Below are 24,370 nucleotides of genomic sequence, written 5' to 3'. Positions count from 1 at the left end.
GATGACAAACAGGGATTAGTACACCTGTGCTAGTTCAAGGTTAAACAAGTAGATGCAAGGTCAAACAAAAAAATATAGGTCAAAGAAGGACCTATATCAGTAACTTGGACCAAAATCACTAGATACTACTATCGTTGGATTCATTAGTTTTCGATTTATAGAAGTAAAGAGTGACATTAAAGCTTAAAATTAACAGAAATCGATCCCTATATAAGGGAGGCCGCTCTTCACGCTAAATTTTAACTTTTTGTTCCAATTCTTTTTGAACAACAGTGTAAAGACAAGGGTCGTTGAATTTGAATAAGAAGTATTTTCATTGCACTGTAAAACTTCAGTGCTACATTGTTTGTTTGTTTACGGATTCAGAGCTTAGCTCTTTTCTGCATCAATTGAATTTGCTGCTTGGGTTTACTTTTTTGTACTGAATGAGGAGTGTTTTTTTTTTCCGAGTCTCTGAAATTGCTATTTTAGATAGTGAAAAAAATATAGGGAGTAAAACAAATGGTTCGATCCTAGTTTCTGGCAAGGCCGTACCCAGAGGGGGGGGGGTTGGCCCCCGCCCCCTCCGAAATGTTTGTCCGACTCGTAAAAACGTAAAAAAATGGATATAAAAAATTTTTGTATGCCTTTTTTGAGTTTATTTGTGTAACCCCCCCCCCACCCCGATATTTTTTTTGAACAAAACCTCCTCCGAAAAAAAAAATCTTGGGTATGGCCTTGGTTTTTGGGGCTATAGTCAAATGAAAGCTTAGATAGTTAGGATATTTTTTACGGATGAAGCATGATAATATACTAAAATTCTTTTTTTTTAGAGTTTTATAACTGCTAGCGCCTTAGAAAGTGATATGGGACCACATATTCCAGACAGTGTACTATTTTCTATGTACTAATTCAAACAAACGCATATTCTTAGTCTTTTTTTTCGAGTTTAAGTTACGGTTAGCACGAGTTGCTCCTTGCTTCGTTGCCACGGAGTGTTTGATTATTTTCGAAACAGACATTGAAGCTCAATTCTGAGGGATATGTTTGTAGAACTAGGTACATATGCATAAATTATTTTTTTTAGGGGGGGGAGTAAGTTTGTAAAAAGGGGAGAATATAGGAAAACGATATTTAGAGTATGGGTTAAGTGGGAAGAATGTGGATTTTTACAAATATTCGTATTCGATTGCATACTTTCCTGTAAACCATGGTGTAAAATAAGAAAAACATTCAAAAATAAAAATAAATCTATTCTCTTATACATGCTAAGGTTTTCAAGAACAGGGCTTCTATTAATATTTCTTATATTAATAATCTTATATTAATATTTCTTATATTAATACTACTACTGACAACTCACCGCAGCACCAATTTGCCTGAGGCCAACACAGCTACGCACGTTCCTCCTCCACACCAATCTATTCAAAGCCTCCATTTTTACACCCGCCCACAAAGTTCCAGTTTCCTTTAAATCTTTCTTTATGACGTCCTCCAACCCCAGACGAGGACTACCTGCTTTCCGTTTAGCCCTAGACGGTTGGCCGAAAAGAACAATCTTCGGCAATCTGCCATTCTTCATCCGCACAACGTGCCCTAGCCAGCTCAACCTTTCTTTCATTAATGCCCTAGAGAGCAGTATTGAGCCAAATTTTTCGTATAGCCTATTGTTTGAAATACGGTCAGTCAGCTGGGTACCCAGAACAATCCTTAAGTAATTTCTCTGGAAAACATCCAACAAATCTTCATCCGCTTTTCGGAGCGTCCATGCTTCAGAGCCATATTTGACCACTGTCATCACTGTAGCTTCTAATATTCTAATCTTGGTTTGCAGACTTATCTTCCTATTCTTCCAAACTTTTTAACTGTGAAAAAAAAAAACACCCTGAGCCTTGGCTATTCTACTTTTAACTTCTTCACTGCTCCCACCATCTTTACTGATAATACTACCAAGGTAAGTGAATCTTCCAACTTGGTCAATGGTTCCGTTACCCAGCTTCCCATTATCATCTCCACTTATTCCTAGCCTTAGTGTCGTAGTCTTCTTAACATTAATTTTCAAATCTATTTTAGTACCCTGAACCCGTAAAACCTCTAAAACTTCGCTCATTTTGCTCACACTTTCATCTAGAATGCTTAAATCATCAGCATAATCTAAGTTAAGGGGACTTTTTCCTCCCCATTTGATTTCGTGGTCTCCCATTGTCTTTCCTGTGCTCCTTAAGACAAAGTCCATCGAAATAATCCATACAAAGGGGTATAGAACACAACCCTGCTTAACTTCTGATTTAATACAAAACCAGCTGCTTACCTCATTTCCTACCTTAACTGCAGCAGTGGTATTCTCGTACATAGCACTAATCACTTTAATGTATTTGTCTGTTATACCATACAAGGATAAAACCTCTACTAAAGCTCTTCTATCAACAGAATCGAATTCTCTGCTCATAATCTATAAAACTGAGGACCAAAGGTGTTTGAAAACTCTGACACTTCTCAGTTATTAGCCTAAGAGTGAAAATTTGGTCGACACATCCCCTACCCTTTCTAAAACCGCACTGTTCTTCTCTTAAAACTTTGTCTGACGGCATCTCTCAGTCTAAAAAGTATCATATTACTAAGTAATTTACTACCTAAAGAGACCAGACTAATGCTTCGATAATTACCACACTCACTTTTATCACCTTTCTTGTAAAGTGGCTTAATTAAGGTTTTCCTAAAATCGTTCGGTACTTCCCCTTTTTCAAAAATCATATTCATAATCTTCAGTATCTTATTTCTAACCTCAGAGCCACCATATTTCAGAAACTCATATACCACCCTATCAGCATTTGGAGCCTTATCGTTTTTTAAACCTTTTAGTACTGTCGCTAATTCCTCCTCACAAAACAAATCTCCCTTCACATCCAAGGTATCACAAACTATTTTCATTATCCTCTATATCTTTTCCTGGAACTCTATCTCCGTTAAGCAAATTCTCAAAATGTTCGGCCCATCTCTCTTTAGTTTTGTCCTTATCGCTAATTGCAGCCCCATCCTATCTTTAACTGGGACAAGTCCAGATTGACTACCCCCTCTTAATTTATTAACATGCCAAGTACAATATTTTACTATTAGGCCGTCTAGCTGCATCTTCCAGATCCTCAGTAATTTTATCCATGGCCTCTACTTCCCACCTCCTTAGTTTATATTTTAATGTTTTTTCCACTTTTTTTTTACATTCCTTTTGTTTTCATATGATCTATCACCCAGGTAATTCTTGTACAAGTCCTTTCTCATTTCTATTAAGCATAAAGCTTTTTCACTAATATTCTTAGCTGCAGTTCTAGCTTTCTTCCTTACGACACCTTCAGCAACTTCACAAATTACTTTTCTAAAATTATTCCAACGATCTACCACATTATTCTATTAATCTTCTTATAATATTTTTGTTGCAGAAATCTGAGGTTTTTATTCTATTATGATGTATTTCAAAATGATATTACAGTATTCCCCTTCTCTGACGAGAACTCCGCTTAAAACTATTTGTAAAATTTTTGCTATAATAAAATTTTGCAGTAAAAATTTTTGAATCTTCAGGGATGAAGGAGGCGTTAACCCTACTCCTGTTTGTGGTAGTTTCTGTTCGTTTTAAATTTTAATTGACTATTAACTCTAATATTTGTTCATTCTGTGGTAGTTGTGGTCGTAGTAAACGGCTACAATTTTTTTACTCTTACGTTTCTTTGAAACTTGTAGTCGTAGCAATAATTGGAGCCGGACAAGTAGTAGTTGTAGCTATTGCAGCATTAGCGTCAACAATTCAACATTCCCCTCTACATGCCTTGAAAGTTTCAACTGAACATCATATTCTGTTACTAAGACATTGCGTCTATATGCCATTTTGACAACCTGGATACATTCAAAATCTTTTGATTTAGTTCAATAGTAGTAGCAGATGTAGTAGTTTTAGTAGTAGTGTATCGTTGTTACAAGTAGAACTCGTAGTTGCAATCGCAGTAGAAGTTGTTCTCGGAGTGAGCAAACATTTGCGATAGTAGTTGTAGTTGTCGCTGTTGCATTCAAAAGTGGTCGTTTACAAAAGCAGTCGCTGTCTCAAGTAGTTTTACTAGCAGTCGCAAGTAGTCGTTGTCGCAAATAATTGCAGGTACAAGTGTTTGCTGTCACAATTAATAGCAGTCGCAAGCATCCGGAGTCGGAAGTAGTCACGGTTGTAAGTAGTCGCAGTTGCAAGTAGTTGTAATAGTAGTCGCAGGTAGTCGCTACCGTATTTACAGGTAACTGCATTTGTTTGTAGTTGCAGAATTAGTCACAATCGCTAGTAGTTGCAGTCACAATCGCAATTAGCCGCAGTTGTAGATTGTAGTTGCAGTCACAGTCATAACCAGTTACACTTACTCACGCAAGTAGTTGTAATCATAAGGAGGTGCAATTAAAAGAAGTCGTAATCATCATTGCCAGGTGTCGCAGGTGCCCTTCAATCACTTTTGAACTGTAAAAAGGGTACTAGAACTTTCAATCTTCAAGCGGATGCGTTCCTTCCAAAGTCTTTACGACAGCTCTTTTCATACGAAGTGGTCTGGTGAATAGAAGAAGAAGAAAAAATAATATTACATTGAAACCATATCGCTCTTTACTTAGGCAGCACCTCTTGCTGCCTATGATCAAGGGGAGATTTAACTCCTGACCTTGGCTAATTCGGAGAAACATATTCAGACTAAGGTTACAGCCTAAGCCATTCTTGGGATATTGCTGATACGCCTTTTGACAACCTGCGCACACATATTATATCTCGATATAGTTCAATATTCCCCGAATGTTTCACCTTACTATCTTTAGCCTTTGTAGTAGTAATATGCACGTAGTGTATTTTGTTTTGGTCAACATTCCGCTCAACATACCCAGAAAGTTTTAAGTTAATATTCTAAGCCGTTCCTGTGATATTGTTGATACGCCCTTTTGACAACCTGCACGTACATATTGTGTTTTGGTTCAGATCTAGACCCCCTCGTTATTCCCTGAATGTTTCACGTTAATACCCTTAGTCTTAGTAGAAGTGGCAGTAGCAGAAGAGGTATGCACATAGTGCAGTAAAAATTGCATTTTATGGCTTTAATGTCGTTCTCTGGTTTCACTTAAAAAAAGTCTTGTTTTTCTTTTCTTCATCTGAAACTGGAGCGGTTAGGGTGTTCCGCAAAAAACATAATAATACTTTTAGCGTTTTGAACAGGTCTGGTTGCCAGTGAGAGGAAATATAACTTCTTTTTGCCTGTAATCGAGTGACTTGTTGTGACCCCTACTTCTCCTGCATGAATAATGGTACGTCACTGCCTGTAACCTTTGTCAAGAGAGCAAAGGGCCTAACATTAAAGTATTCAAACATTTTAATTTTTCTTTTCATACGTCTTACGATTGTTTTTGCTATAATGTAACGTCGCTGTATGTAATGTCAGTAAGGAAGTATGTAATTGAACACAGGAATATTCCTGCATTTTGATTTTCCTTTCATCCTTGTTATGGTTGCATTTGCTGCGACAGCACTGTCGTAACCTGTTATTGATTTGCTTGTTCTTTAATCTTAGCTTTCACTACTGGCCATCCAGAGCAGCTAATATACCCCACAGATTCGAATGGAAACCTTTGTGGAAGAACACGTGGATATGAAAACAAAACTAAATTGTTCTTCTTTGATTTATCGAGATGTGCTTCACCCACTGTAGTTCTGACAGGATGTCCTACCCCCCAGGTAAGAACTAGGGTTGTGTGTTCGAAACTATGAAATTTATTCTACCCTGAAATTATAATTTTGATTTGCGATTTTGGAGATGGGAGAGGTTAACTAAAAGCCCTGGATAGTTATGTCTGACTTTATCCTAAAGTTTCGAAATGTGAAATTCGCTACGTTAAAATTATATCCCTCCACCTTTAGATGAGTTTTTAATGTTCACTATTGTCCTAATCTCTAATAGTGAAACCTGAAAATTATCAGTCAAGTCGCTGCCATTTTTTTAAGTTCAAAAGTATCTGTGAAGGGATGCTACTGCTACTAACAACTCACCGCAGCACCAAGCCGCCTGAGGTCAACACATCTACTTACGCTCCTCCTCCATCCTAATCTATTCAAAGCCTCCCTCTTTATACCCTCCCAGGAAGTTCCCATTTCCCTTAAATCTTTCTTTACGACATCCTCCCACCCCATCCTTGGACGACTTGCTTTCCGTTTAGCCCCAGACGGTTGGCCGGAAAGAACAATCTTTGACAATCTGTCATCCTTCATCCGCAGAATGTGCATGCACTAGCCATCTCAAGCTTCCTCTGATTATAGCCCTAGAAAGCGGGATTGGATCACACTTTTTTACAGCCTACTATTTGAAGTACAGTCAGTCAACCGGGTACCCAGAACAATCTGTTGGCAATTTCTCTGGAAAATATCTAGCAAATCTTCATCCTTTTTTCAGAGTGCTCATGCTTCAGGACCATACATGACCACTGTCATCGCTGTTGCTTCTAATATTCTCATCTTGGCACGCAGAGTTATCTTCCTGTTCTCCCAAGCTTTTTTCAACTGTGAGAAAACACCCTGAGCCTTAACTATTCTACTTTTAACACCATGTTCAAGTTCAATTGATAGTAAATGATATACATTATCAGATTGAAATTTAATTTGAAAATAGCTAAATAGTGTTTTGACATGAAAACACATGAAACAGAAACTTCAAACACTAGATATATTGTGATATCTAGTGACCAAACACATGTGACTTGGTCATAAAGTGGTTGTGTTTCACTGAGGCAGACCATGTGAATCATTTAATTGCAGATGATGATTTAATACTCATTCTTCTCCTTTGAGCCAGCATTGCCTCTTTAGCTAAATTTTGGCAAAAACAGTAAACTTTTTCAAATGTAATTGATCAAGCAGCGTTGCTGTCTGCCAGCCATCATATCGGATTGTCGTCTGGACCGTATCTGTTCCACGATATTTGTTATTAATTAAATTTTGTACCATATTTCTGGTTCATGAAGGAGTATAGTGGATTGTTTAGATTGTTTTTTTTTTCGTCGTTACGCTGACTCCAGTAGCAACTCATCAAGGAATAATGTTCTTTGTATTACCAGTATTTGTATTATACCTATTTTGTGCTTATAACTAGTATTATTTTTTTTCTATTCCTGGCCCACCACTAGGACAACTTGCCTTTGCAAGGTCATGGGCAGGCTAGAAGATTTAGTTCAAAGACTCTGTTTTTCATGCATTATACATATGTATATATTTTCTTAAGTTATATTTCTATTAATAAACATAACTTAACTAAAAATTTAGATCGTAAATAAATTTTTATCTAATCGTTAAACCAACACTAAGGTTGTTTGTAATCACAAGGAATAAAATTAGACCTATCAAGGCTCCTTGGGGAACACCATTGTAACTTTGGGCTGGCTGCGTAGTAGTGAAAATGCGTCTGATTTGGTTAATTGTTTCGTTGTTTCGGCATCGAAAGGCCAGATACTGGACACGAGTATTTTTAGTTTGTAGTAATAAAATATCAGTAGCCAATATAGCCTGGTAAGTATTAACCAAGAATTACCTAGGAAATTTAACGAAAAGAGAAGAAAATATAATTACAAATGCTTCATGGGAATTATATAGATTTTAACCACGCGTTTCGTCACAGCTACAGCAATAGCTGAAACTTATTAGAAAGCGAACCACAGCCCTAGTAGCTCTCTCTCTCTCTAACTCTAAAAATATAATAAAACAAATTTTCCAGTGAGAAAAATTCTTCATTTAACAGTAATTCAGAAATGAGTTCTACCATATAGGTTTAACTTTATAGTAAAAGTTCATTATGAAAACATATTTTTAGGGGGGTTTTGAAATTCCAAAAAAATCGTTCTAGATTGAAATAAAAAAATCTAAAATTGTAATCCCCATCTTGTATATCCCTCTTTCCAGCCTCCTTAGCAAGAAAAAATAAAACACTGGTTTTGGAAAAGACAAACAGCGGAATTAAAATAAATATTGTTTTTATTTATTTTCATTGTCATGGAAACAATTCTGTTTGTATCTTATCAAAGATGGCTAGTAATTATTATTATTATTATATATTATAATTATAATAAATTCATTTGCAAATATATTCCTTCAGACTCTTTATCTATATGGGCTCGTTTCACATGTCGCGGGGGAAAGTTTAAGGGAGGTAGAAAGTAAACTTGTATTTTGTACCCTATTATAAGAAAAATTCATGTCGATGTCTTTAGTTTCATTATTCAGCTAGACCAAAACTCTTTCTAAGGTTTATTCTGTATTTGCGAAGGAAATTCATGACGAAAAAAAATTAATAAACTTATCTTACGGAAGTGAAAAGTGAAGTTGAAATTCAAAAAAAATTATTGCCTTGTATATTGTGCAAAAGAAATTTACAAAATAGTTAAAGTAAACCGACTCAGGGTATTTCCCAATATTTGTAGGGTTCTAAAAACTGTTTTCTTTTTTTCCTTAAAACCAAGCTTGATTTGTGTAGATAATTATAATTGCATGTTAAAAGTTATGCTTTTGAAAGCCCAATGAAAAGAGTATGGAAGACTGGTGAGAGCCTTATATATTAGGATTTTTTTTTCTGCAGGCTACTTATGGACTTCCTACTCCTAAGTTTTTCCAGTAAAGTTCTAGTTTTAGAATCTAGGGAAATATAACGAGTGAGTCTATACCTTAAATAGTTTTCAAAGAAATAATCTTTGTTTGCTTCAAATTAATAAGTTTAAGGACAGGACGAAAGAGGTTTGTACTTCTGTCTGTAAATCTTCAGAGACGGCAATCCTTGAAATTTTACTTATGTACAGCTGCGGAATTTTTCTAAATGGAAGAACCAGCTGAAACAACAAGGTTTTTCCCAATTATCGTTGAATTGTAACAAAAGCTAACCTAATGCTCGATGACGCGAAACCTTTTATTTTAAGATTTTGGAATCGAATTTTGAAATTGCGGATTGACTGCTGTTAGAATCCAACTTAAGGTGCAAAAAGGTTAAGATAAATGAGAAAAACAAAACCTAATAGTTTCCATAGAAGTAACAAACATCATAAAAGTTTGAAAACTTCGGAGGGAGCTGATTCGATTGAAAATCGGGAGTTCTAGTGCCCTTTTTAAGGGTCAAAAGTGATCGAAGGGCAACCAGCCATCCACCTTGTCCTTTTTCCCAAATGTTCCGATCAAAATGGTTTCCTGCATTTGTAGTGGGAAGGTCTAAAGTAACTCCTGGACCGAAGACTTTAATCGATTTACTTTAAAATGACCTAATTATATGTGAAATGTAGGATAAACTAGGAAAAAAAAATCTGGTGTTGGTTTATGGACCTGAATCCTCCTCTGCAACACATGTGTTTGAATACGTCGCCTTATTTTTCCGCGCTCTAGGAACTATGAGCTCATGGTCGATAGTAACTCGTACTTTCAAGAACCGCCAACAATTCTTAGAAGAAAGCTTCTTCTACCTTATTTTTTTAGGAGGAGGGGGTGTGAGAAATATTTTTGAACAATAACTTTGACTAAAGTGCTAGAAAAAGGGAATTGTATTGAAAATGTGAAAAATATATCAATTTTGCTTCAGTAGGGTTAATAGGCCTGAACAGGTATATAAGTTCGGAAAATTCAATTACGTCGATCAAAAAGGATAGAGGTGCGAATAGAACCGAGTCTTGGAGTTAGAGTAAAAGACAAAAATAACTATTTTGTATCTTAATATTTCAAATTTTTCATTCTATTTTGTCTTTCTTCTAAGAATTGTCTTTCTTCTAAGAGTTACTATCGATCAAAGAAATCTTTTGAAGTGGAAAATAAACATACGAATTTGGGTAACATGAAACCTTGCCTATCTTTCCAAATTCTAATTTATATCTTGTTCCAACCATCGATCCTCTAATTTTTGGGACATGTCTTTTTAGGTCGTGAATTTTTTGTTAAATTTAAATATTTTGGTTAACATTTTCTTTTATTAAGATTAATTTTGATATCCTTGCATAACAGATTGATGACATGTAATGTCAGGTATTTTTTCCTTATTGAGTTTTTTTTATTAATGTAACACAGTCAATTTGAAAATATTAATTGCACCAAAAGACCTGGTAATTGAATCCAGATTTCCTTGTATTTAACGATTTATTTGTAATGTCAACTAAGAAAGGGATTTTTTTTTTTTTTGTTATGTTTCAAGTTCACAATCAGAGTCTTTTTATTATTTACGATGCAAAAGACTACCTTAGTGGTTTGTAAACTTGACCACCTAGTGGCTTGTAATTCAAAAGACCACTTTGGTGGCTATGTAAACAATTAAATGAATGTATTACCTTTTTGGTAATTTTATAAACTAAATGAAGAGATAACGTTAAATCCGTGGGCGCTCGTTGAAATTAATCTAGGATTAGGAGAGCAGAAAGCTAATCTAGAAGAGAAGGATATAGGTCTGAGAAACGTTTTCCCCCAACTATCGTGTCATGTTTTTCGCAATTAATGTAAGGTGTCATGCTATTTGTACGTTATTGCAGGGGGATAAGTTTCTGTTTCTAAATAATTGCTAATTGAAAATACTTTAAAATCCAGATATTAATCTTGAAATCATATCTGCACAAAGAAGGACTAAAGGACTTTTCCTTAAGAAAAGTGACGGAAACTTAGACTAGAAATATCCTTTTCGATATTATAGACCTCCTTCCCCTAGAAAAAGTCATACTTTTGTTTGTGTTTATACCTGTCTTCTTGTAATTGGTCTAGCACACAAGCTGGGTGGCTTCTTTCCCTAGATCTAGGGCAGACGGTAACTTTTCTCTGCTGACGTTCATGGACCTTAGAAACAAGCATTTTGAACCAAGAAGGAAACCATCGTCTGTCTAGGTCTTCTACCAAGATTAAACATGTCCCCTTGTCATTTTCGCCTTATCCAAGCTGCTCTCTTATCCCCCTACCAAAAAGGCATTTCCAAGTGAGTGGTTTTTTGTGACAAAATAACTGTAATATCTACAAAAGGATTTGCCCAAACGGCGAGGGAGGTTGTTAGACAATCACAATTATCTCAGGTTGTGACAATCACAAGGTTCACAATCATCTTCTGTCCGTGTTGTTTTCTTATTGCTCCATTTAATACTCTGTCACGATGGTTATGTCTGTGCATTGATCAATAGCTCAGAGCCGTAATTTTTTACCAAAGTTACCAAAGTTTTACCTAAGTTTGGTATTTTTTTTTTTACCAAACTTTGCAGTCATAGAGGGTAAGGGAGCAGACTAGAAATTTATGAGTTCTACTTTTTATTTTAATATTAGTCTCTTTTTAAACAGGGGAGTTGTCAATGGGTAAAATTTTACCCATTCTACTATGCCTGCTTGTATTTTCTCACTGCGTCTCCTGCTAACGTCTATGATTAACCCATAATACACAAACATTGCGATCAGTTTAGTCTGAAAAGTATTCAGTTGTGGGGGGGGGAGTTCCGCTTACAACAAGTCAAAGTTTTTGTCTTCCCAATCCTTATTTTCAGTCCTGTTCTAGCAGGTAGTCTAGAAACTTTCAAAACATGTCCTCAGTTTCTCGGGAAGAATACCTTACAAAAAGACGTGGTCAGTATTTTTTTTTTTCAATTTTTGTATTGCTTTTTTTCATTGAAAGTAGTAAATTTTGCGTGGTTTAAATATTCCGCATCTTCCCGAAATTTGCAAGGGTCTTCCCAATCCTTTGTCTTCCCAATCCTTATTTTCAGTCCTGTTCGAGCAGGTAGTCTAGAAACTTTCAAAACATGTCCTCAGTTTCTCGGGAAGAATACCTTACAAAAAGAAATGGTCAGGATTTTTTTTTTTTCAATTTTTGAATTGCTTTTTTTTTCTGGAAAGTAGTAAATTTTGCCTGGTTTAAATATGCCGCATCTTCCCAAAATTTGCAAGGGTCTTCCCAATCCTTTGTCTTCCCAATCCTTATTTTCAGTCCTGTTCGAGCTGGTAGTCTAGAAACTTTCAAAACATGTCCTCAGTTTCTCAGGAAGAATATCTTACAAAAAGACGTGGTCAGTATTTTTTTTTTTTTTTCAATTTTTTAATTGCTTTTTTTTTCTGGAAAGTAGTAAATTTTGCCTGGTTTAAATATGTCGCATCTTCCCGAAAATTGCAAGGGTATTCCCAATCCTTTGTCTTACCAATCCTTCTTTTCAGTCCTGTTCGAGCAGGTAGTCTAGAAACTTTCAAAACATTTCCTCAGTTTCTCGGTAATAATACCTTACAAAAATACGTTGTATTGATTTTTTTTTTTTTTTCAATTTTTGAATTGCTTTTTTTTCTGGAAAGTATTAAATTTTGCCTGGGTTAAATATGCCGCATCATCCCGAAAATTTCAAGGGTATTCCCAATCCTTTGTCTTACCAATCCTTATTTTCAGTCCTGTTCGAGCAGGTAGTCTAGAAACTTTCAAAACATGTCCTCAGTTTCTCGGGAAGAATACCTTGCAAAAGACGTGTCAGGTTTTTTTTTTCAATTTTGAATTGCTTTTTCTGGAAAGAAAATTTCCTGGTTAAATATGCCGATCTTCCAAAATTTGCAAGGGTCTTCCCAACTTTTTGTCCTGTTCGAGCAGTCTAGAAACTTTCAAAACATGCCTCAGTTTCTGGAAGAATACCAAAAGACGTGGCAGGTTTTTTTATTTTTGAATTGCTTTTTTCTGGAAAGTAGTAAATTTTGCCTGGTTTAAATATGCCGCATCTTCCCAAAATTTGCAAGGGTCTTCCCAATCCTTTGTCTTCCCAATCCTTATTTTCAGTCCTGTTCGAGCAGGTAGTCTAGAAACTGTCAAAACATGTCCTCAGTTTCTCAGGAAGAATACCTTACAAAAAGACGTGGTCAGGTTTTTTTTTTTTTTTCAATTTTTGAATTGCTTTTTTTCTGGAAAGTAGTAAATTTTGCCTGGTTTAAATATGCCGCATCTTCCCAAAATTTGCAAGGGTCTTCCCAATCCTTATTTTCAGTCCTGTTCGAGCAGGTAGTCTAGAAACTTTCAAAACATGTCCTCAGTTTCTCAGGAAGAATACCTTGCAAAAAGACGTGGTCAGGATTTTTTTTTAATTTTTGAATTGCTTTTTTTTTCTGGAAAGTAGTAAATTTTGCCTGGTTTAAATATGCTGCATCTTCCCAAAATTTGCAAGGGTCTTCCCAATCCTTTGGTTTCCCAATCCTTATTTTCAGTCCTGTTCGAGCAGGTAGTCTAGAAACTTTCAAAACATGTCCTCAGTTTCTCGGGAAGAATACCTTGCTAAAAGACGTGGTCAGGATTTTTTTTTTTTTTTAAATTTTTGAATTGCTTTTTTTTTTTCTGGAAAGTAGTAAATTTTGCCTGGTTTAAATATGCCGCATCTTCCCAAAATTTTCAAGGGTCTTCCCAATCCTTATTTTCAGTCCTGTTCGAGCAGGTAGTCTAGAAACTTTCAAAACATGTCCTCAGTTTCTCGGGAAGAATACCTTGCAAAAAGACGTGGTCAGGATTTTTTTTTTTTTCAATTTTTGAATTTCTTTTTTTTCTGGAAAGTAGTAAATTTTGCCTGGTTTAAATATGCCGCATCTTCCCGAAATTTGCAAGGGTCTTCCCAATCCTGTGTCTTCCCAATCCTTATTTTCAGTCCTGTTCGAGCAGGTAGTCTAGAAACTTTCAAAACATGTCCTCAGTTTGTCTGGAATATTATCTTGAAAAAAGACGTGGTCTGGTTTTTTTTTTTTTCAATTTTTGAATTTCTTTTTTTTCTGGAAAGTTTTAAAATTTTGCGGGGTTAAATATGTCGCATATTACCAAAATTTGCAATGGTCTTACCAATCCTTATTTTAAGTCCTGTTCGAGCATGTAGTCTAGAAACTTTCAAAACATGTCCTCAGTTTCTCGGGAAGAATACCTTGCAAAAAGACGTGGTCAGGATTTTTTTTTTTTCAATTTTTGAATTGCTTTTTTTCTGGAAAGTTGTAAATTTTGCCTGGTTTAAATATGCCGCATCTTCCCGAAATTTGCAAGGGTCTTCCCAATCCTTTGTCTTCCCAATCCTTATTTTCAGTCCTGTTCGAGCAGGTAGTCTAGAAACTTTCAAAACATGTCCTCAGTTTCTCGGGAAGAATACCTTACAAAAAGACGTGGTCAGGATTTTTTTTTTCAATTTTTGAATTGCTTTTTTTTCTGGAAAGTAGTAAATTTTGCCTGGTTTAAATATGCCGCATCTTCCCAAAATTTGCAAGGGTCTTCCCAATCCTTATTTTCAGTCCTGTTCGAGCAGGTATTCTAGAAACTTTCAAAACATGTCCTCAGTTTCTCAGGAAGAATACCTTGCAAAAAGACGTGGTCAGGTTTTTTTTTTTTTTTCAATTTTTGAATTGCTTTTTTTCTGGAAAGTAGTAAATTTTGCCTGGTTTAAATATGCCGCATCTTCCCAAAATTTGCAAGGGAAAATAGTACTTCAGACTTCTTATCTGGAATTTGCTTTTCTCGTTTACTACTTGGTACTAAAGGGAACTTCGTGTCATAACCTATATCGACGCTTGATTTCCGGTTGGGGGGGAGGAGGAGGACTGAACTTGAGCGTTCAAAACAAAGTGCCTATTCGTGATCTACTTACCAGATTTACCTATTACCAACTTTTTACACGTGCAAATTAAGTTGTTTTTTAAAAGTCGTCATTTTACAAGAAAAGGCGAAAACGGTCAATTTTGCCTCGTCCGATTTTTTATATGTTGTACAGAGTTTTTTTCCGGTTTGAATGGTATTAAAACAAAACTATCGCAATTTTTTTTAGGTTAAACCTTAGATAATAATATAGATAATATAAAAAAATAGAGAATGATAGAGAAAAATAGAAAAAAATAGATAATAGAGAATGTGATAATAGAAAAAGAAGTTTGTTATTATCAGGCATATAGGCAGATATTTATCTTATTGGGAGATTCACGTTAGTCGAACCATTCAAGGTGAGTGAAATTCAAACAAGATGGATGACTGCCAGCATGACATGATGCAGAATTGAGTGGTTAAAGTACGTGAAATGTAGTATTATTATCATTGTATTTTTAGGTTTGTGTTGAGGAGTGTCCTACTGAAACTTTTGTTCCCATTCCTGGAAGTCTCTCATCACGTGCAGAAGCAGAGATAAAGAAAAAGCTTATTTGTCAAGATGGGACTGATGTTGAAGGATCGTCCCTCAGTGATTTGATCATAGGTGGAAAATGTGCACCTTATTATGTTAGAATGGTTTCAAGTAAGTACAGGATCTCCCAAATACAGTGCTTAAGAACAGCTTCATAAACTGTAATAATTATATGTGCAGTGTTTTGTTTATGACAACGGGAAAGGACATCGGAACTGCCGCATGTCTGGCTGCAGTTCTGCATTGCTCGACATCTGGCCAAAGCAAATAAGTGCATACCCTGGCCTCATTCTTTCCATGTTCAGCAGCGCTGAACCCTGACATAGAATACCTATTGTCTAAAATAAAAGCAACCTGATATTAAATTAGCTTAAAGTTACTATGAATGGGCAAGTTAAATTAAAGAGAATTTATTATGAGGTGTTGTTTGGTAGAAGCTAAAGCATAACTATAATTGCACATTTTAAAGGTGTCATTGCGCAAGCCTGTTCGTCTCTTGCAGTATTTTTTTCAAAATTGAGGTGAATTTTTGATTAGGTTATTTTTAAATGATTTGTAAAGTTATTCTTTTATAAGGTTTTTTTATTTATAAAGGTTATTAATTAGGTTATTTATTATTTTAGGTTAATTTTTGTTAGGTTAGGTTTGGACAGCGGGAAAGGGTAGCTGAACCGGTGCAGGTCTGGCGGCAATTCTGCATTGCTCGACATCTGGCTAAAGCAAATAAGCGCATGCCCTGGCCTCATTTTCCCAGATGTGCTGCAGCACTGAATCTTGTCATAGAATACCTATTGTCCTAAAAAAAACCTGAAACAAAATACTATTAAAATAACCGATGTAAGTTAGGAATGAAAAAAAATAATGCAAATGGGTATACAATAATCGGGTGCAGGTCTGCACCAGGTTAATCTACAAGTTCAGCAGCCCTGAATTCTGACATAGAATACCTATTGTCTAAAAAAATAACCTGATATTAAATTACCCTAAAGATACTATGAATGGGCAAGTTACACCAAAAGGAAATTTAGGTACTTGTTAAATACCCTGACCCCACCCAAGAAGTGAAGTTAGGTTAATCATAATGAAATATACCAAAATATGATGAAAATGTAACACGTTAGAAACAAAAATATGGAAACTACAACAGAGAATTATGGAAAGCAGGCCGCGCATTAGGTTAAGTACCTAACCTATGTTTAATAAAAAATATACCTCCATCTTGGTTTTTCTCAATGAGGCTAAGCTAATTATAACCTACTGCAGACAGACAAGCCGGTTTTTCTCAGATCATACAGGTCAAGAATTTGGGTCAGGATATTTAACAAGTACAAAAATTTATTTTTAGATGTTGTTGTGTAGAAGCTAAAGCATATCTAGGCTATAATTGGACGTTTTAAGTATATCATTGCGCAAGCCTGTTCGTCTGGTAAATTTCTAATCTTGAAATTTTTTTTTTCAAAAATTGAGGTCAACTTTTGGAAAAAATCAGCAGCCACATTTGAATATAGTCAGAACACTTATGCAGTGAAGCTGCTCATCATTGAGGCCTTCAGCCTTGTCTGCTACCTGCCTTGTTTGAGTCGGGAAAAAACAAAATTCAGCTTTAGTTAGCGTGACACCTTTGCTCCAAATAGCTACTCATCTTGATTGGTTTTTGAAAAGACCGCTTAATTAAGTTTGCATGACCATTTTATTTCAAGCAGTATATTTTTGAGAAGCAGTCTTTTTGTGTTTTTGCAACAGGACAGAATATGAGAAGTTTATTTGTTTAGAAAATGGTAGATTTATCTACGAGTATATTCAGTGGTGTCTACTGGATGAGGCTCAGAGTGGTTTCGTTGTTTAGACTAAAAATTATGCAGTTTAACAATCTGTATGATAGGAAATACTTTTCCTTTGACTGTGATATTGAAGTAAAAATATTTTAAAGAATATACTGCACGAAACTGCGACTAGTCGAGCATAAATTAGTTTATTACTTCAAAATATTGCCTATTCACAAAGTATGAAGTGATATTCAAAATATTGTCTATGAGGTTCCGTTTGTCTCTTTGCTGAATGGTGTGTTTGTTCTGGTTCTCTCGTTATGTGTATTTTGTCAAATGATAAATCTTAAATTCCTTAAAAATGGCGGTTGATCAAATTCAAAAAGTGCACTAGTAGAATCACCAAGGTTGAAACTTTCGGCCGAAGGTTCCGAGGCCACATCTTGGAAAAACATCCTTAAAAAATCATTATTTAAAGTAGTATATTCTGAGAAACAGTCTGTGTGTGTTGTTACAACAAAACAGAATATGAGACTTTTTTTTGGAAAATATTAGGTTAATAGACAAGTATATTCAAGGTTATCCACTGGATGGGGGGTCAGGGTAGCTTCGTTGTTCAGACCAAAAATCAAGCTGATTACCAATCTGTATGATTGGAAATACCCTTTCCTTTTACTATGAAGTTCTTTAATATTATTATATAGTTTATCGTTATATAGTTGTTTATCATGAAGTTGTATATTAATAAGAATTTACTACACCAAACTGCTGCGACTAATTGAGCATAAATTAGTTTTAGAAAACGTTCTCCAAAATAGAGCTTTTAAAAGAAACGTAAAGAACTATATTAAAACGTAAAAGGAGTAGAAATGTAAATGAAAAATCAAGTCAAACTTGTCTTGATCAATTATTTTTTGTTTATCGAGTAATATATTTGAAAATAAACAAACGATAATAATAATTAATGATATGATATATAAATGATTACAGGTAGCGCTGCCTAAGTAAAGAACGTTGTTGGCGCAATGTATTTTTTTTTTATTTCTTTCTTTTAGACCAGTGCACTTAGTATCCAAGGAGTTGTCGTAGAAACTTCAAAAAGGGCTCAATTGATTGGAAATTGGAAGGGCTTATGCCCTTTTTAATAGCTGAAAGTGATTGAAAGGCAACTAACACCCCTTCCACGCCTACCATTTCCCCAAACACATCCAATCAAAATTTTGAGATAGCTATTTTTTCAACGTAGTTGAAAGATCTGAAAATTATGTCTTTGAGGAGGACGCTCCCCCCACAGCCCTCAGGGGCAAGGGTTGTATGTCCTGGGGGCCTATAAGGTTTTTTATAGAAAGCGTTGTCTTAGAAACTTTTAAAAGGGCGCATTCGATTAGAAATCCAAAGGGCTATTACCCTTTGTAATAGTCGAAAATGATTGAAGGGCAACTAACCCCCCGCTCTCGCCCACCATTTCCCCAAACACATCCCATAAAAATTTTTAGATACACATTCTGTTCAACGTAGTTTAAAGTTCTGGAAATCAGCTCTATAAGGATGCCCTCCCCCCACAGTCCTCAGGGCAAGGGCTGTAAGTTATGCCCTCGGGGCATATAAGGTTCTTATAGAAAGGGTTGTCGTAAAACTTCAAAAAGGGCTCATTCGATTGTAAATTAAAATGGCTAGTGTCATTTTTAATAGTTGAAAGTGATTGGAGTGTAACTAACTCTCCTCTCACGCCCACCATTTCCCCAAACACATGTAATAAAAATTTTGAAATATCCGTTTTGTTCAACGTAGTTGAAAGTTCTAGAAATTAGGTCTTTGAGGATGATAACCCCCCTCAGAGCCCTCAAGGCAAGTGTAGTAAGTTATGTCCTGGGGGCATATAAGGTTTTTATAGAAAGTGTTGTCGTAGAAACTTAAAAAAGGGCTCATTTGATTGAAAATTGAAAGGGCTAGTGCCCTTTTAAATAGTCGAAAGTGATTGGAGAGCAACTAACCCCCCTCTCACGCCTACCATTTCCCCAAACACATCCAATCAAAATGGTCATTTGAGATAGCCATTTTGTTCAACGTAGTTAAAAGTTCTGGAAATTATGTCTTTGAAGATGACAAACCCTTCAGGGCAAGGATTGTAAGTTATGCCCTTTGGGCATAAGAGGTTTTTATAGATAGCGTTGTCGTAGAAACTTCAAAAAGGGTTCATTCAATTGGAAATTGAAAGGGCTAGTGCCCTTTTAATAATCGAAAGTAATTGGAGGGCAACTAACACCCCCCCCTCTGACGCCCACCATTTCCCTAAACACATCCAATCAGATAGCCATTTTGTTTAACGTAGTTGAAAGTTCTGGAAATTAGGAGGATGACAACCCCCTCGCACAGTCCCCAGGGCAAGGGTTATTTCCTAGGGGAATATAAGGTTTTAATAGAAAGTGGAGTTGTAAAAACTTCAAAAAAGGCTCATTCGATTGGAAATTGAAAGGGCTAGTGCCCTTTTTAATAGTTGAAAGTGATTGGAGGGCACCTACCCCCCTTCTCACGCCCACCTTTGCCCCAAACACATCCAATTAAAATTTTGAGATAGTTAGTTTGTTCAACGTAATTTAAAGATCTGGAAATTAGGTCTTTGAGAATGACGATTCCCCACAACCCTCAGGATAAGGGTTGTAAGTTATGCCCTGGGGGCATATAAGGTTTTTATAGAAAGTGTTGCCGTCGAAACTTTAAAAAGGGCTTATTTGATTTGAAATTGAGAGGACTAGTGCCTTTGTTGTTAGTCGAAGTTGACCAGAGGGCAAATGCCCCCCCTCTCCCCCCACGCTCATTATGTCCCCAAACACTCCCAATAAAAATTTTGAGATAAACATTTTGTTCAACGTATTTGAAAGGTCTGGAAATTATGTCTTTGAGGATAACAAATTCCCCCAGCTCTCAGGGCAATGGTTGTAAGTTATGCCCCGGGGGGCAAATAATGTTTTTAAAGAAAGCATGGTCATATAAACTTCAGAGGGGGCTTATTGGATTGGTATTAAGATGCTTTAGTGCTCTTTTTAAGAGTCAAAGTGATCGGAGGGTAACTACCTCCCCTTCCCTCACACACACACACGTCGTATTGTCCCGAAATGCGTCTAATAGAAATTTTGAGATTGTCATTCTTTGAAACAAAAATTAGAAACAAATAGAAGAAGAGAAAAAGAGGCATCTTTCATCCAAGAAAAGGCTTTATAAGAAAAATCCTTCTTCTTTTACCCCTCATGACCTTTCCCAGCCTGGAAAAAAGGATCTTTATGTTTTCCCAGGTTGATACTCTTATGAACTTTCGGTACAGACCAACTTCCCTATCCGAATTACCTAATATAGCATCAGAGGCGGTTTTAGGGAGGGATTGCGGGTGCACCTGCCCTGGGCATAGAAATTTTAGGGGTGCAAAATTTTAAATAAATGATTTAATGGTTATAATCATTTTGTAATTTTTGAAATTTTATTCTTATTAGAATAAAGTAGATGAAACAGCTAGTAAATGAAAAAAAAATAATTTAATTAATTAAATAAATAAAAAATTAAAAATAATAATTTAAATAATTGAATAATTTCGTTAATAAATATTTTTTTTTCGCCTAAAATTCTGTGGGAGACAGGGGTGGGGGCTAATCAATATTTGCCCCTGGTGCAAGAGAGGCCAGAGCCGCCACTGTATGGCAGACGCATATAGCAATATGCAATAATTCAGCACAGATCCCCAATTCTTTGCGGGGGTATGAGCCCTAGGTGAAAGTATTCTTATGTTATTCCACTGTCATTCTAGCTCTGCTTGACAGTCAATTAGCGCTTTCCACGTTGTCCAGGACCATGGTCGGTCCAGGATATGGTCGGCCCAGGACCAACGAATAAGATTAAAACGGAAACAGAATGTGAACTGGGCTCGAATACTAATAGGAAATTTTGGAACGACTGTTAAATATTTTCTTTAACCAATTTTTTTTTTTTTTAGTCGGGAATAGATGTGTTCCGTCCCTTCCATACAATGTCAATGAGAAGAATGAGCTGATCTCTGATGCAAACAATAACAAAGCGAATGTCACTTATGGAGATCTGATGTCAGGCACGCAAAAACTTGCCTCCATTTTAGGGGCCAAAGACGTAAGTTTTTTTTTAGTGTGAAACATCCTAAATTAGCTGAAATACTTTTAGAGATTTTAGGGCAAGGAACCGATCGAGTCTTGTGCATAAATCAATAAATTAAGAAAAGAAAAATGATTTTTTATTATTAATGTCAAAATATAGTTAAGCTCTTCTAAGTCGATCTGCTTAAGTTGATTTTCTACTAAGTCGATTCTGCTTATGTCGATCTTCTTAGTCGATTTTTTATTACTAATTGCAATATATAGCTAAGTTCTTCTAAGTCGATCTTATACTAAGTCGATTCTGCTGAAGTCCATCTTTTAAGTCGATTTGTTGTTACAAATATCAATATATAGCTAAGCTCTTCTAAGTCGATCTACTTAAGTCGATCTTCTACTAAGTCGATTCTGCTTAAGTCGATTTTTGTTATTACAAATGTCAATACATAGCTAAGCTCTTCTAAGTCGATCTGCTTAAGTCGATCTTCTACTAAGTCGATTCTGCTTAAGTCGATTTTTGTTATTACAAATGTCAATACATAGCTAAGCTCTTCTAAGTCGATCTGCTTAAGTCGATCTTCTACTAAGTCGATTCTGCTTAAGTCGATTTTTGTTATTACAAATGTCAATACATATCTAATCTCTTCTAAGTCGATCTGCTTAAGTCGATCTTCTACTAAGTCGATTCTGCTTAAGTCGATTTTTGTTATTACAAATGTCAATACATAGCTAAGCTCTTCTAAGTCGATCTGCTTAAGTCGATCTTCTACTAAGTCGATTCTGCTTAAGTCGATTTTTGTTATTACAAATGTCAATACATAGCTAAGCTCTTCTAAGTCGATCTGCTTAAGTCGATCTTCTACTAAGTCGATTCTGCTTAAGTCGATTTTTGTTATTACAAATGTCAATACATAGCTAAGCTCTTCTAAGTCGATCTGCTTAAGTCGATCTTCTACTAAGTCGATTCTGCTTAAGTCGATTTTTGTTATTACAAATGTCAATACATAGCTAAGCTCTTCTAAGTCGATCTGCTTAAGTCGATCTTCTACTAAGTAGATTCTGCTTAAGTCGATTTTTGTTATTACAAATGTCAATACATAGCTAAGCTCTTCTAAGTCGATCTGCTTAAGTCGATCTTCTACTAAGTCGATTCTGCTTAAGTCGATTTTTGTTATTACAAATGTCAAAATATAGCTAAGCTCTTCTAAGTCGATATGCTTAAGTCGATCTTCTACTAAGTCGATTCTGCTTAAGTCGATTTTTGTTATTACAAATGTCAATATATAGCCAAGCTCTTCTAAGTCGATTTGCAGGTTTGTTAGAAAAAAAATTGAAATCTGCTATGCGTATGTCCGGTTTTTCCAACAAGTTCTAAGAACGATGTAGTAGAATTTAGGTATATCGACATAACGAATCAGGTGATTTATTGTGTATATAAAAACATTGAAATGCATTGATAAATGTACAGTCTCCAATAGTTCTTAAATTGTGTAGGAAATATAGAAAAATACTTGGAAAACCATGGCAAATGATTTCTGATGCAAACAATAATAAAGAAAATGCCTTATGACATATGATGTCAGGCGCCCTGACATTATATTTTTTATTCTCAGAATCAATATATAGTTAAGCTTTACTAAGTCGATTTAGAGGTTCGTTAGAACTGTGAAAAAAGGTAATATATCTTGTGCAAGTCCGTTTTTTTGGCAAGTTTTAAGAATTATCTAGTAGAACTTTGGTTTATATTGGTAAAGGGAATAAAAACTAACTTTGTGTACGTGTAAAGACTCTAAAATGAATGTAAAGTTTCCGACACCTCTTTACTTATTTAGGAAATTTAGAAAAAGACTTGTAAAATCCAGTGCATTTGATTCATCAAACAAACACAACTTAAAAACAATAGGGAAATTTTTTCCAAGAGAGTGCAATTTAAATCGGTGAATATTTCGGCCCTATGTCCAAGGGCCGTCTTCAGCACAACATTAAAGAAAAAATATATATATAAACAAACTTGCATTAAAATGCGAATTTTAAAACTAAAAAAGCTTTTAAAAAACTCTTTTAAAAAACATTTAAAACAGCCCCAGTATCCTTACTTCAACGAAGTTCATCCAGGACTGATAAATAAAATGATGAGAGAGGATGAATTCATTCAAACGAAATAAAATGAAATTATTAACTGCAAGTTTTCAAAGCTAATCTTGCTTTTTTAGCAGCTAGTCTTAAAGGCCTTTTTGTAGCGGGTTCAATACTATTGTCAATTGGTTTAATAAAATATTTTGTTTTAAAGGTTTTTTGAAAGCGTTTTTTAAAAGTATTTTTAGTTTTAAACTTCGTATTTTAATGTAATTTTGTTTTTATATATATTTTTTCTTTGATGTTGTGCTGAAGACGGCCCTTGGACATAGGGCCGAAATATTCACCGATTTAAATTGCAATCTCTTGGAAAAAATTTCCCTATTGTTTTTAAGTTGTGTTTGTTTGATATGGAAAGGCAGTGCGGTCTTCGTCAATATTGCATTTGATTCATGAAGCAAACAAGGACAATGAAAAAGGCATTTATGGATATTTGATATCTTTAATGGAGACATCTTTTGTCATTTAAAAGCTTGGATCCTTTTTGGGGGCCAAAAACGTAAGTTTTATACGTAAGATAAGATTATCTATCTACGTAAGAAAGAATTGCTAGGATTAGCTCTTTACTTGTTTAGAATTAGCGATTAGTTGTAGTAGAATGCTACTGAGCAAAAGATCTAAGATAGCGAAACAACTAAAACTATCAAAGATCTGTATATATAGCTTTCCGATAGTGTTGGATTTTACGACTAGATGTATAGAAACCTTGCTTGTTTTATTCCCTGTACCAAGACAAACCTAAGTTCTACTAGGTAATTCCTAAAACTTGCCGAAAAAAAAACTGACTTGCACAAGATATATTACCTTTTTTCACAGTTCTAACGAACCTCTAAATCGACTTAGTAAAGCTTAACTATATATTGCCTCTGAGAATAAAAAAATATATTTATTTTTTCATTTATTGACGGACGCACAAAATCAATCGCTTCCATGAATACGTATTTGACCCCCCCCCTCCCCTAAAAATAACTAGGATTGTTTTTGGCCGCAAAATAGATAAATACTTTCTTTTTTTATTTATTGACAGACGCACAAAATCAATCGCTTCCTTGGATACGTATTTGACCCCCCCCCCTGAAAATAACTAGGATTGTTTGTGGACGAAAAATAGATAAATAGATAAGTTCTATTACGTAGAAACGTAAGTTTTTATAAGGGATGAAATTGAATAAATCCAGCTGAAACACTTGGTGGTTTTTGGCTTGAAAGGACTTGATT

At 35.3% G+C, this 24,370-nt stretch overlaps 1 protein-coding gene across 1 annotated transcript in view; it reads left to right on the top strand.

Annotated features, from left to right (window-relative positions):
• LOC148941200 (choline transporter-like protein 2) overlaps nt 1–24,370 on the top strand; it is a 71,102-nt gene that overhangs the window by 10,316 nt on the left and 36,416 nt on the right. Inside the window, exons 2-4 of the mRNA XM_089103899.1 lie at nt 5,562–5,725; nt 15,063–15,246; nt 20,887–21,035. Of these exons, the coding sequence (XP_088960025.1) occupies nt 5,562–5,725; nt 15,063–15,246; nt 20,887–21,035 (497 nt within the window). The remainder of the gene's footprint in view (nt 1–5,561; nt 5,726–15,062; nt 15,247–20,886; nt 21,036–24,370) is intronic.

This window comes from Artemia sp. Qi Xiang Cuo, chromosome 18, assembly GCF_049724085.1.
Source record: "Artemia sp. Qi Xiang Cuo chromosome 18, ASM4972408v1, whole genome shotgun sequence".
Classification (NCBI taxonomy): domain Eukaryota; kingdom Metazoa; phylum Arthropoda; class Branchiopoda; order Anostraca; family Artemiidae; genus Artemia; species Artemia sp. Qi Xiang Cuo.
This window is presented reverse-complemented; position numbering and strand designations above follow the sequence as displayed.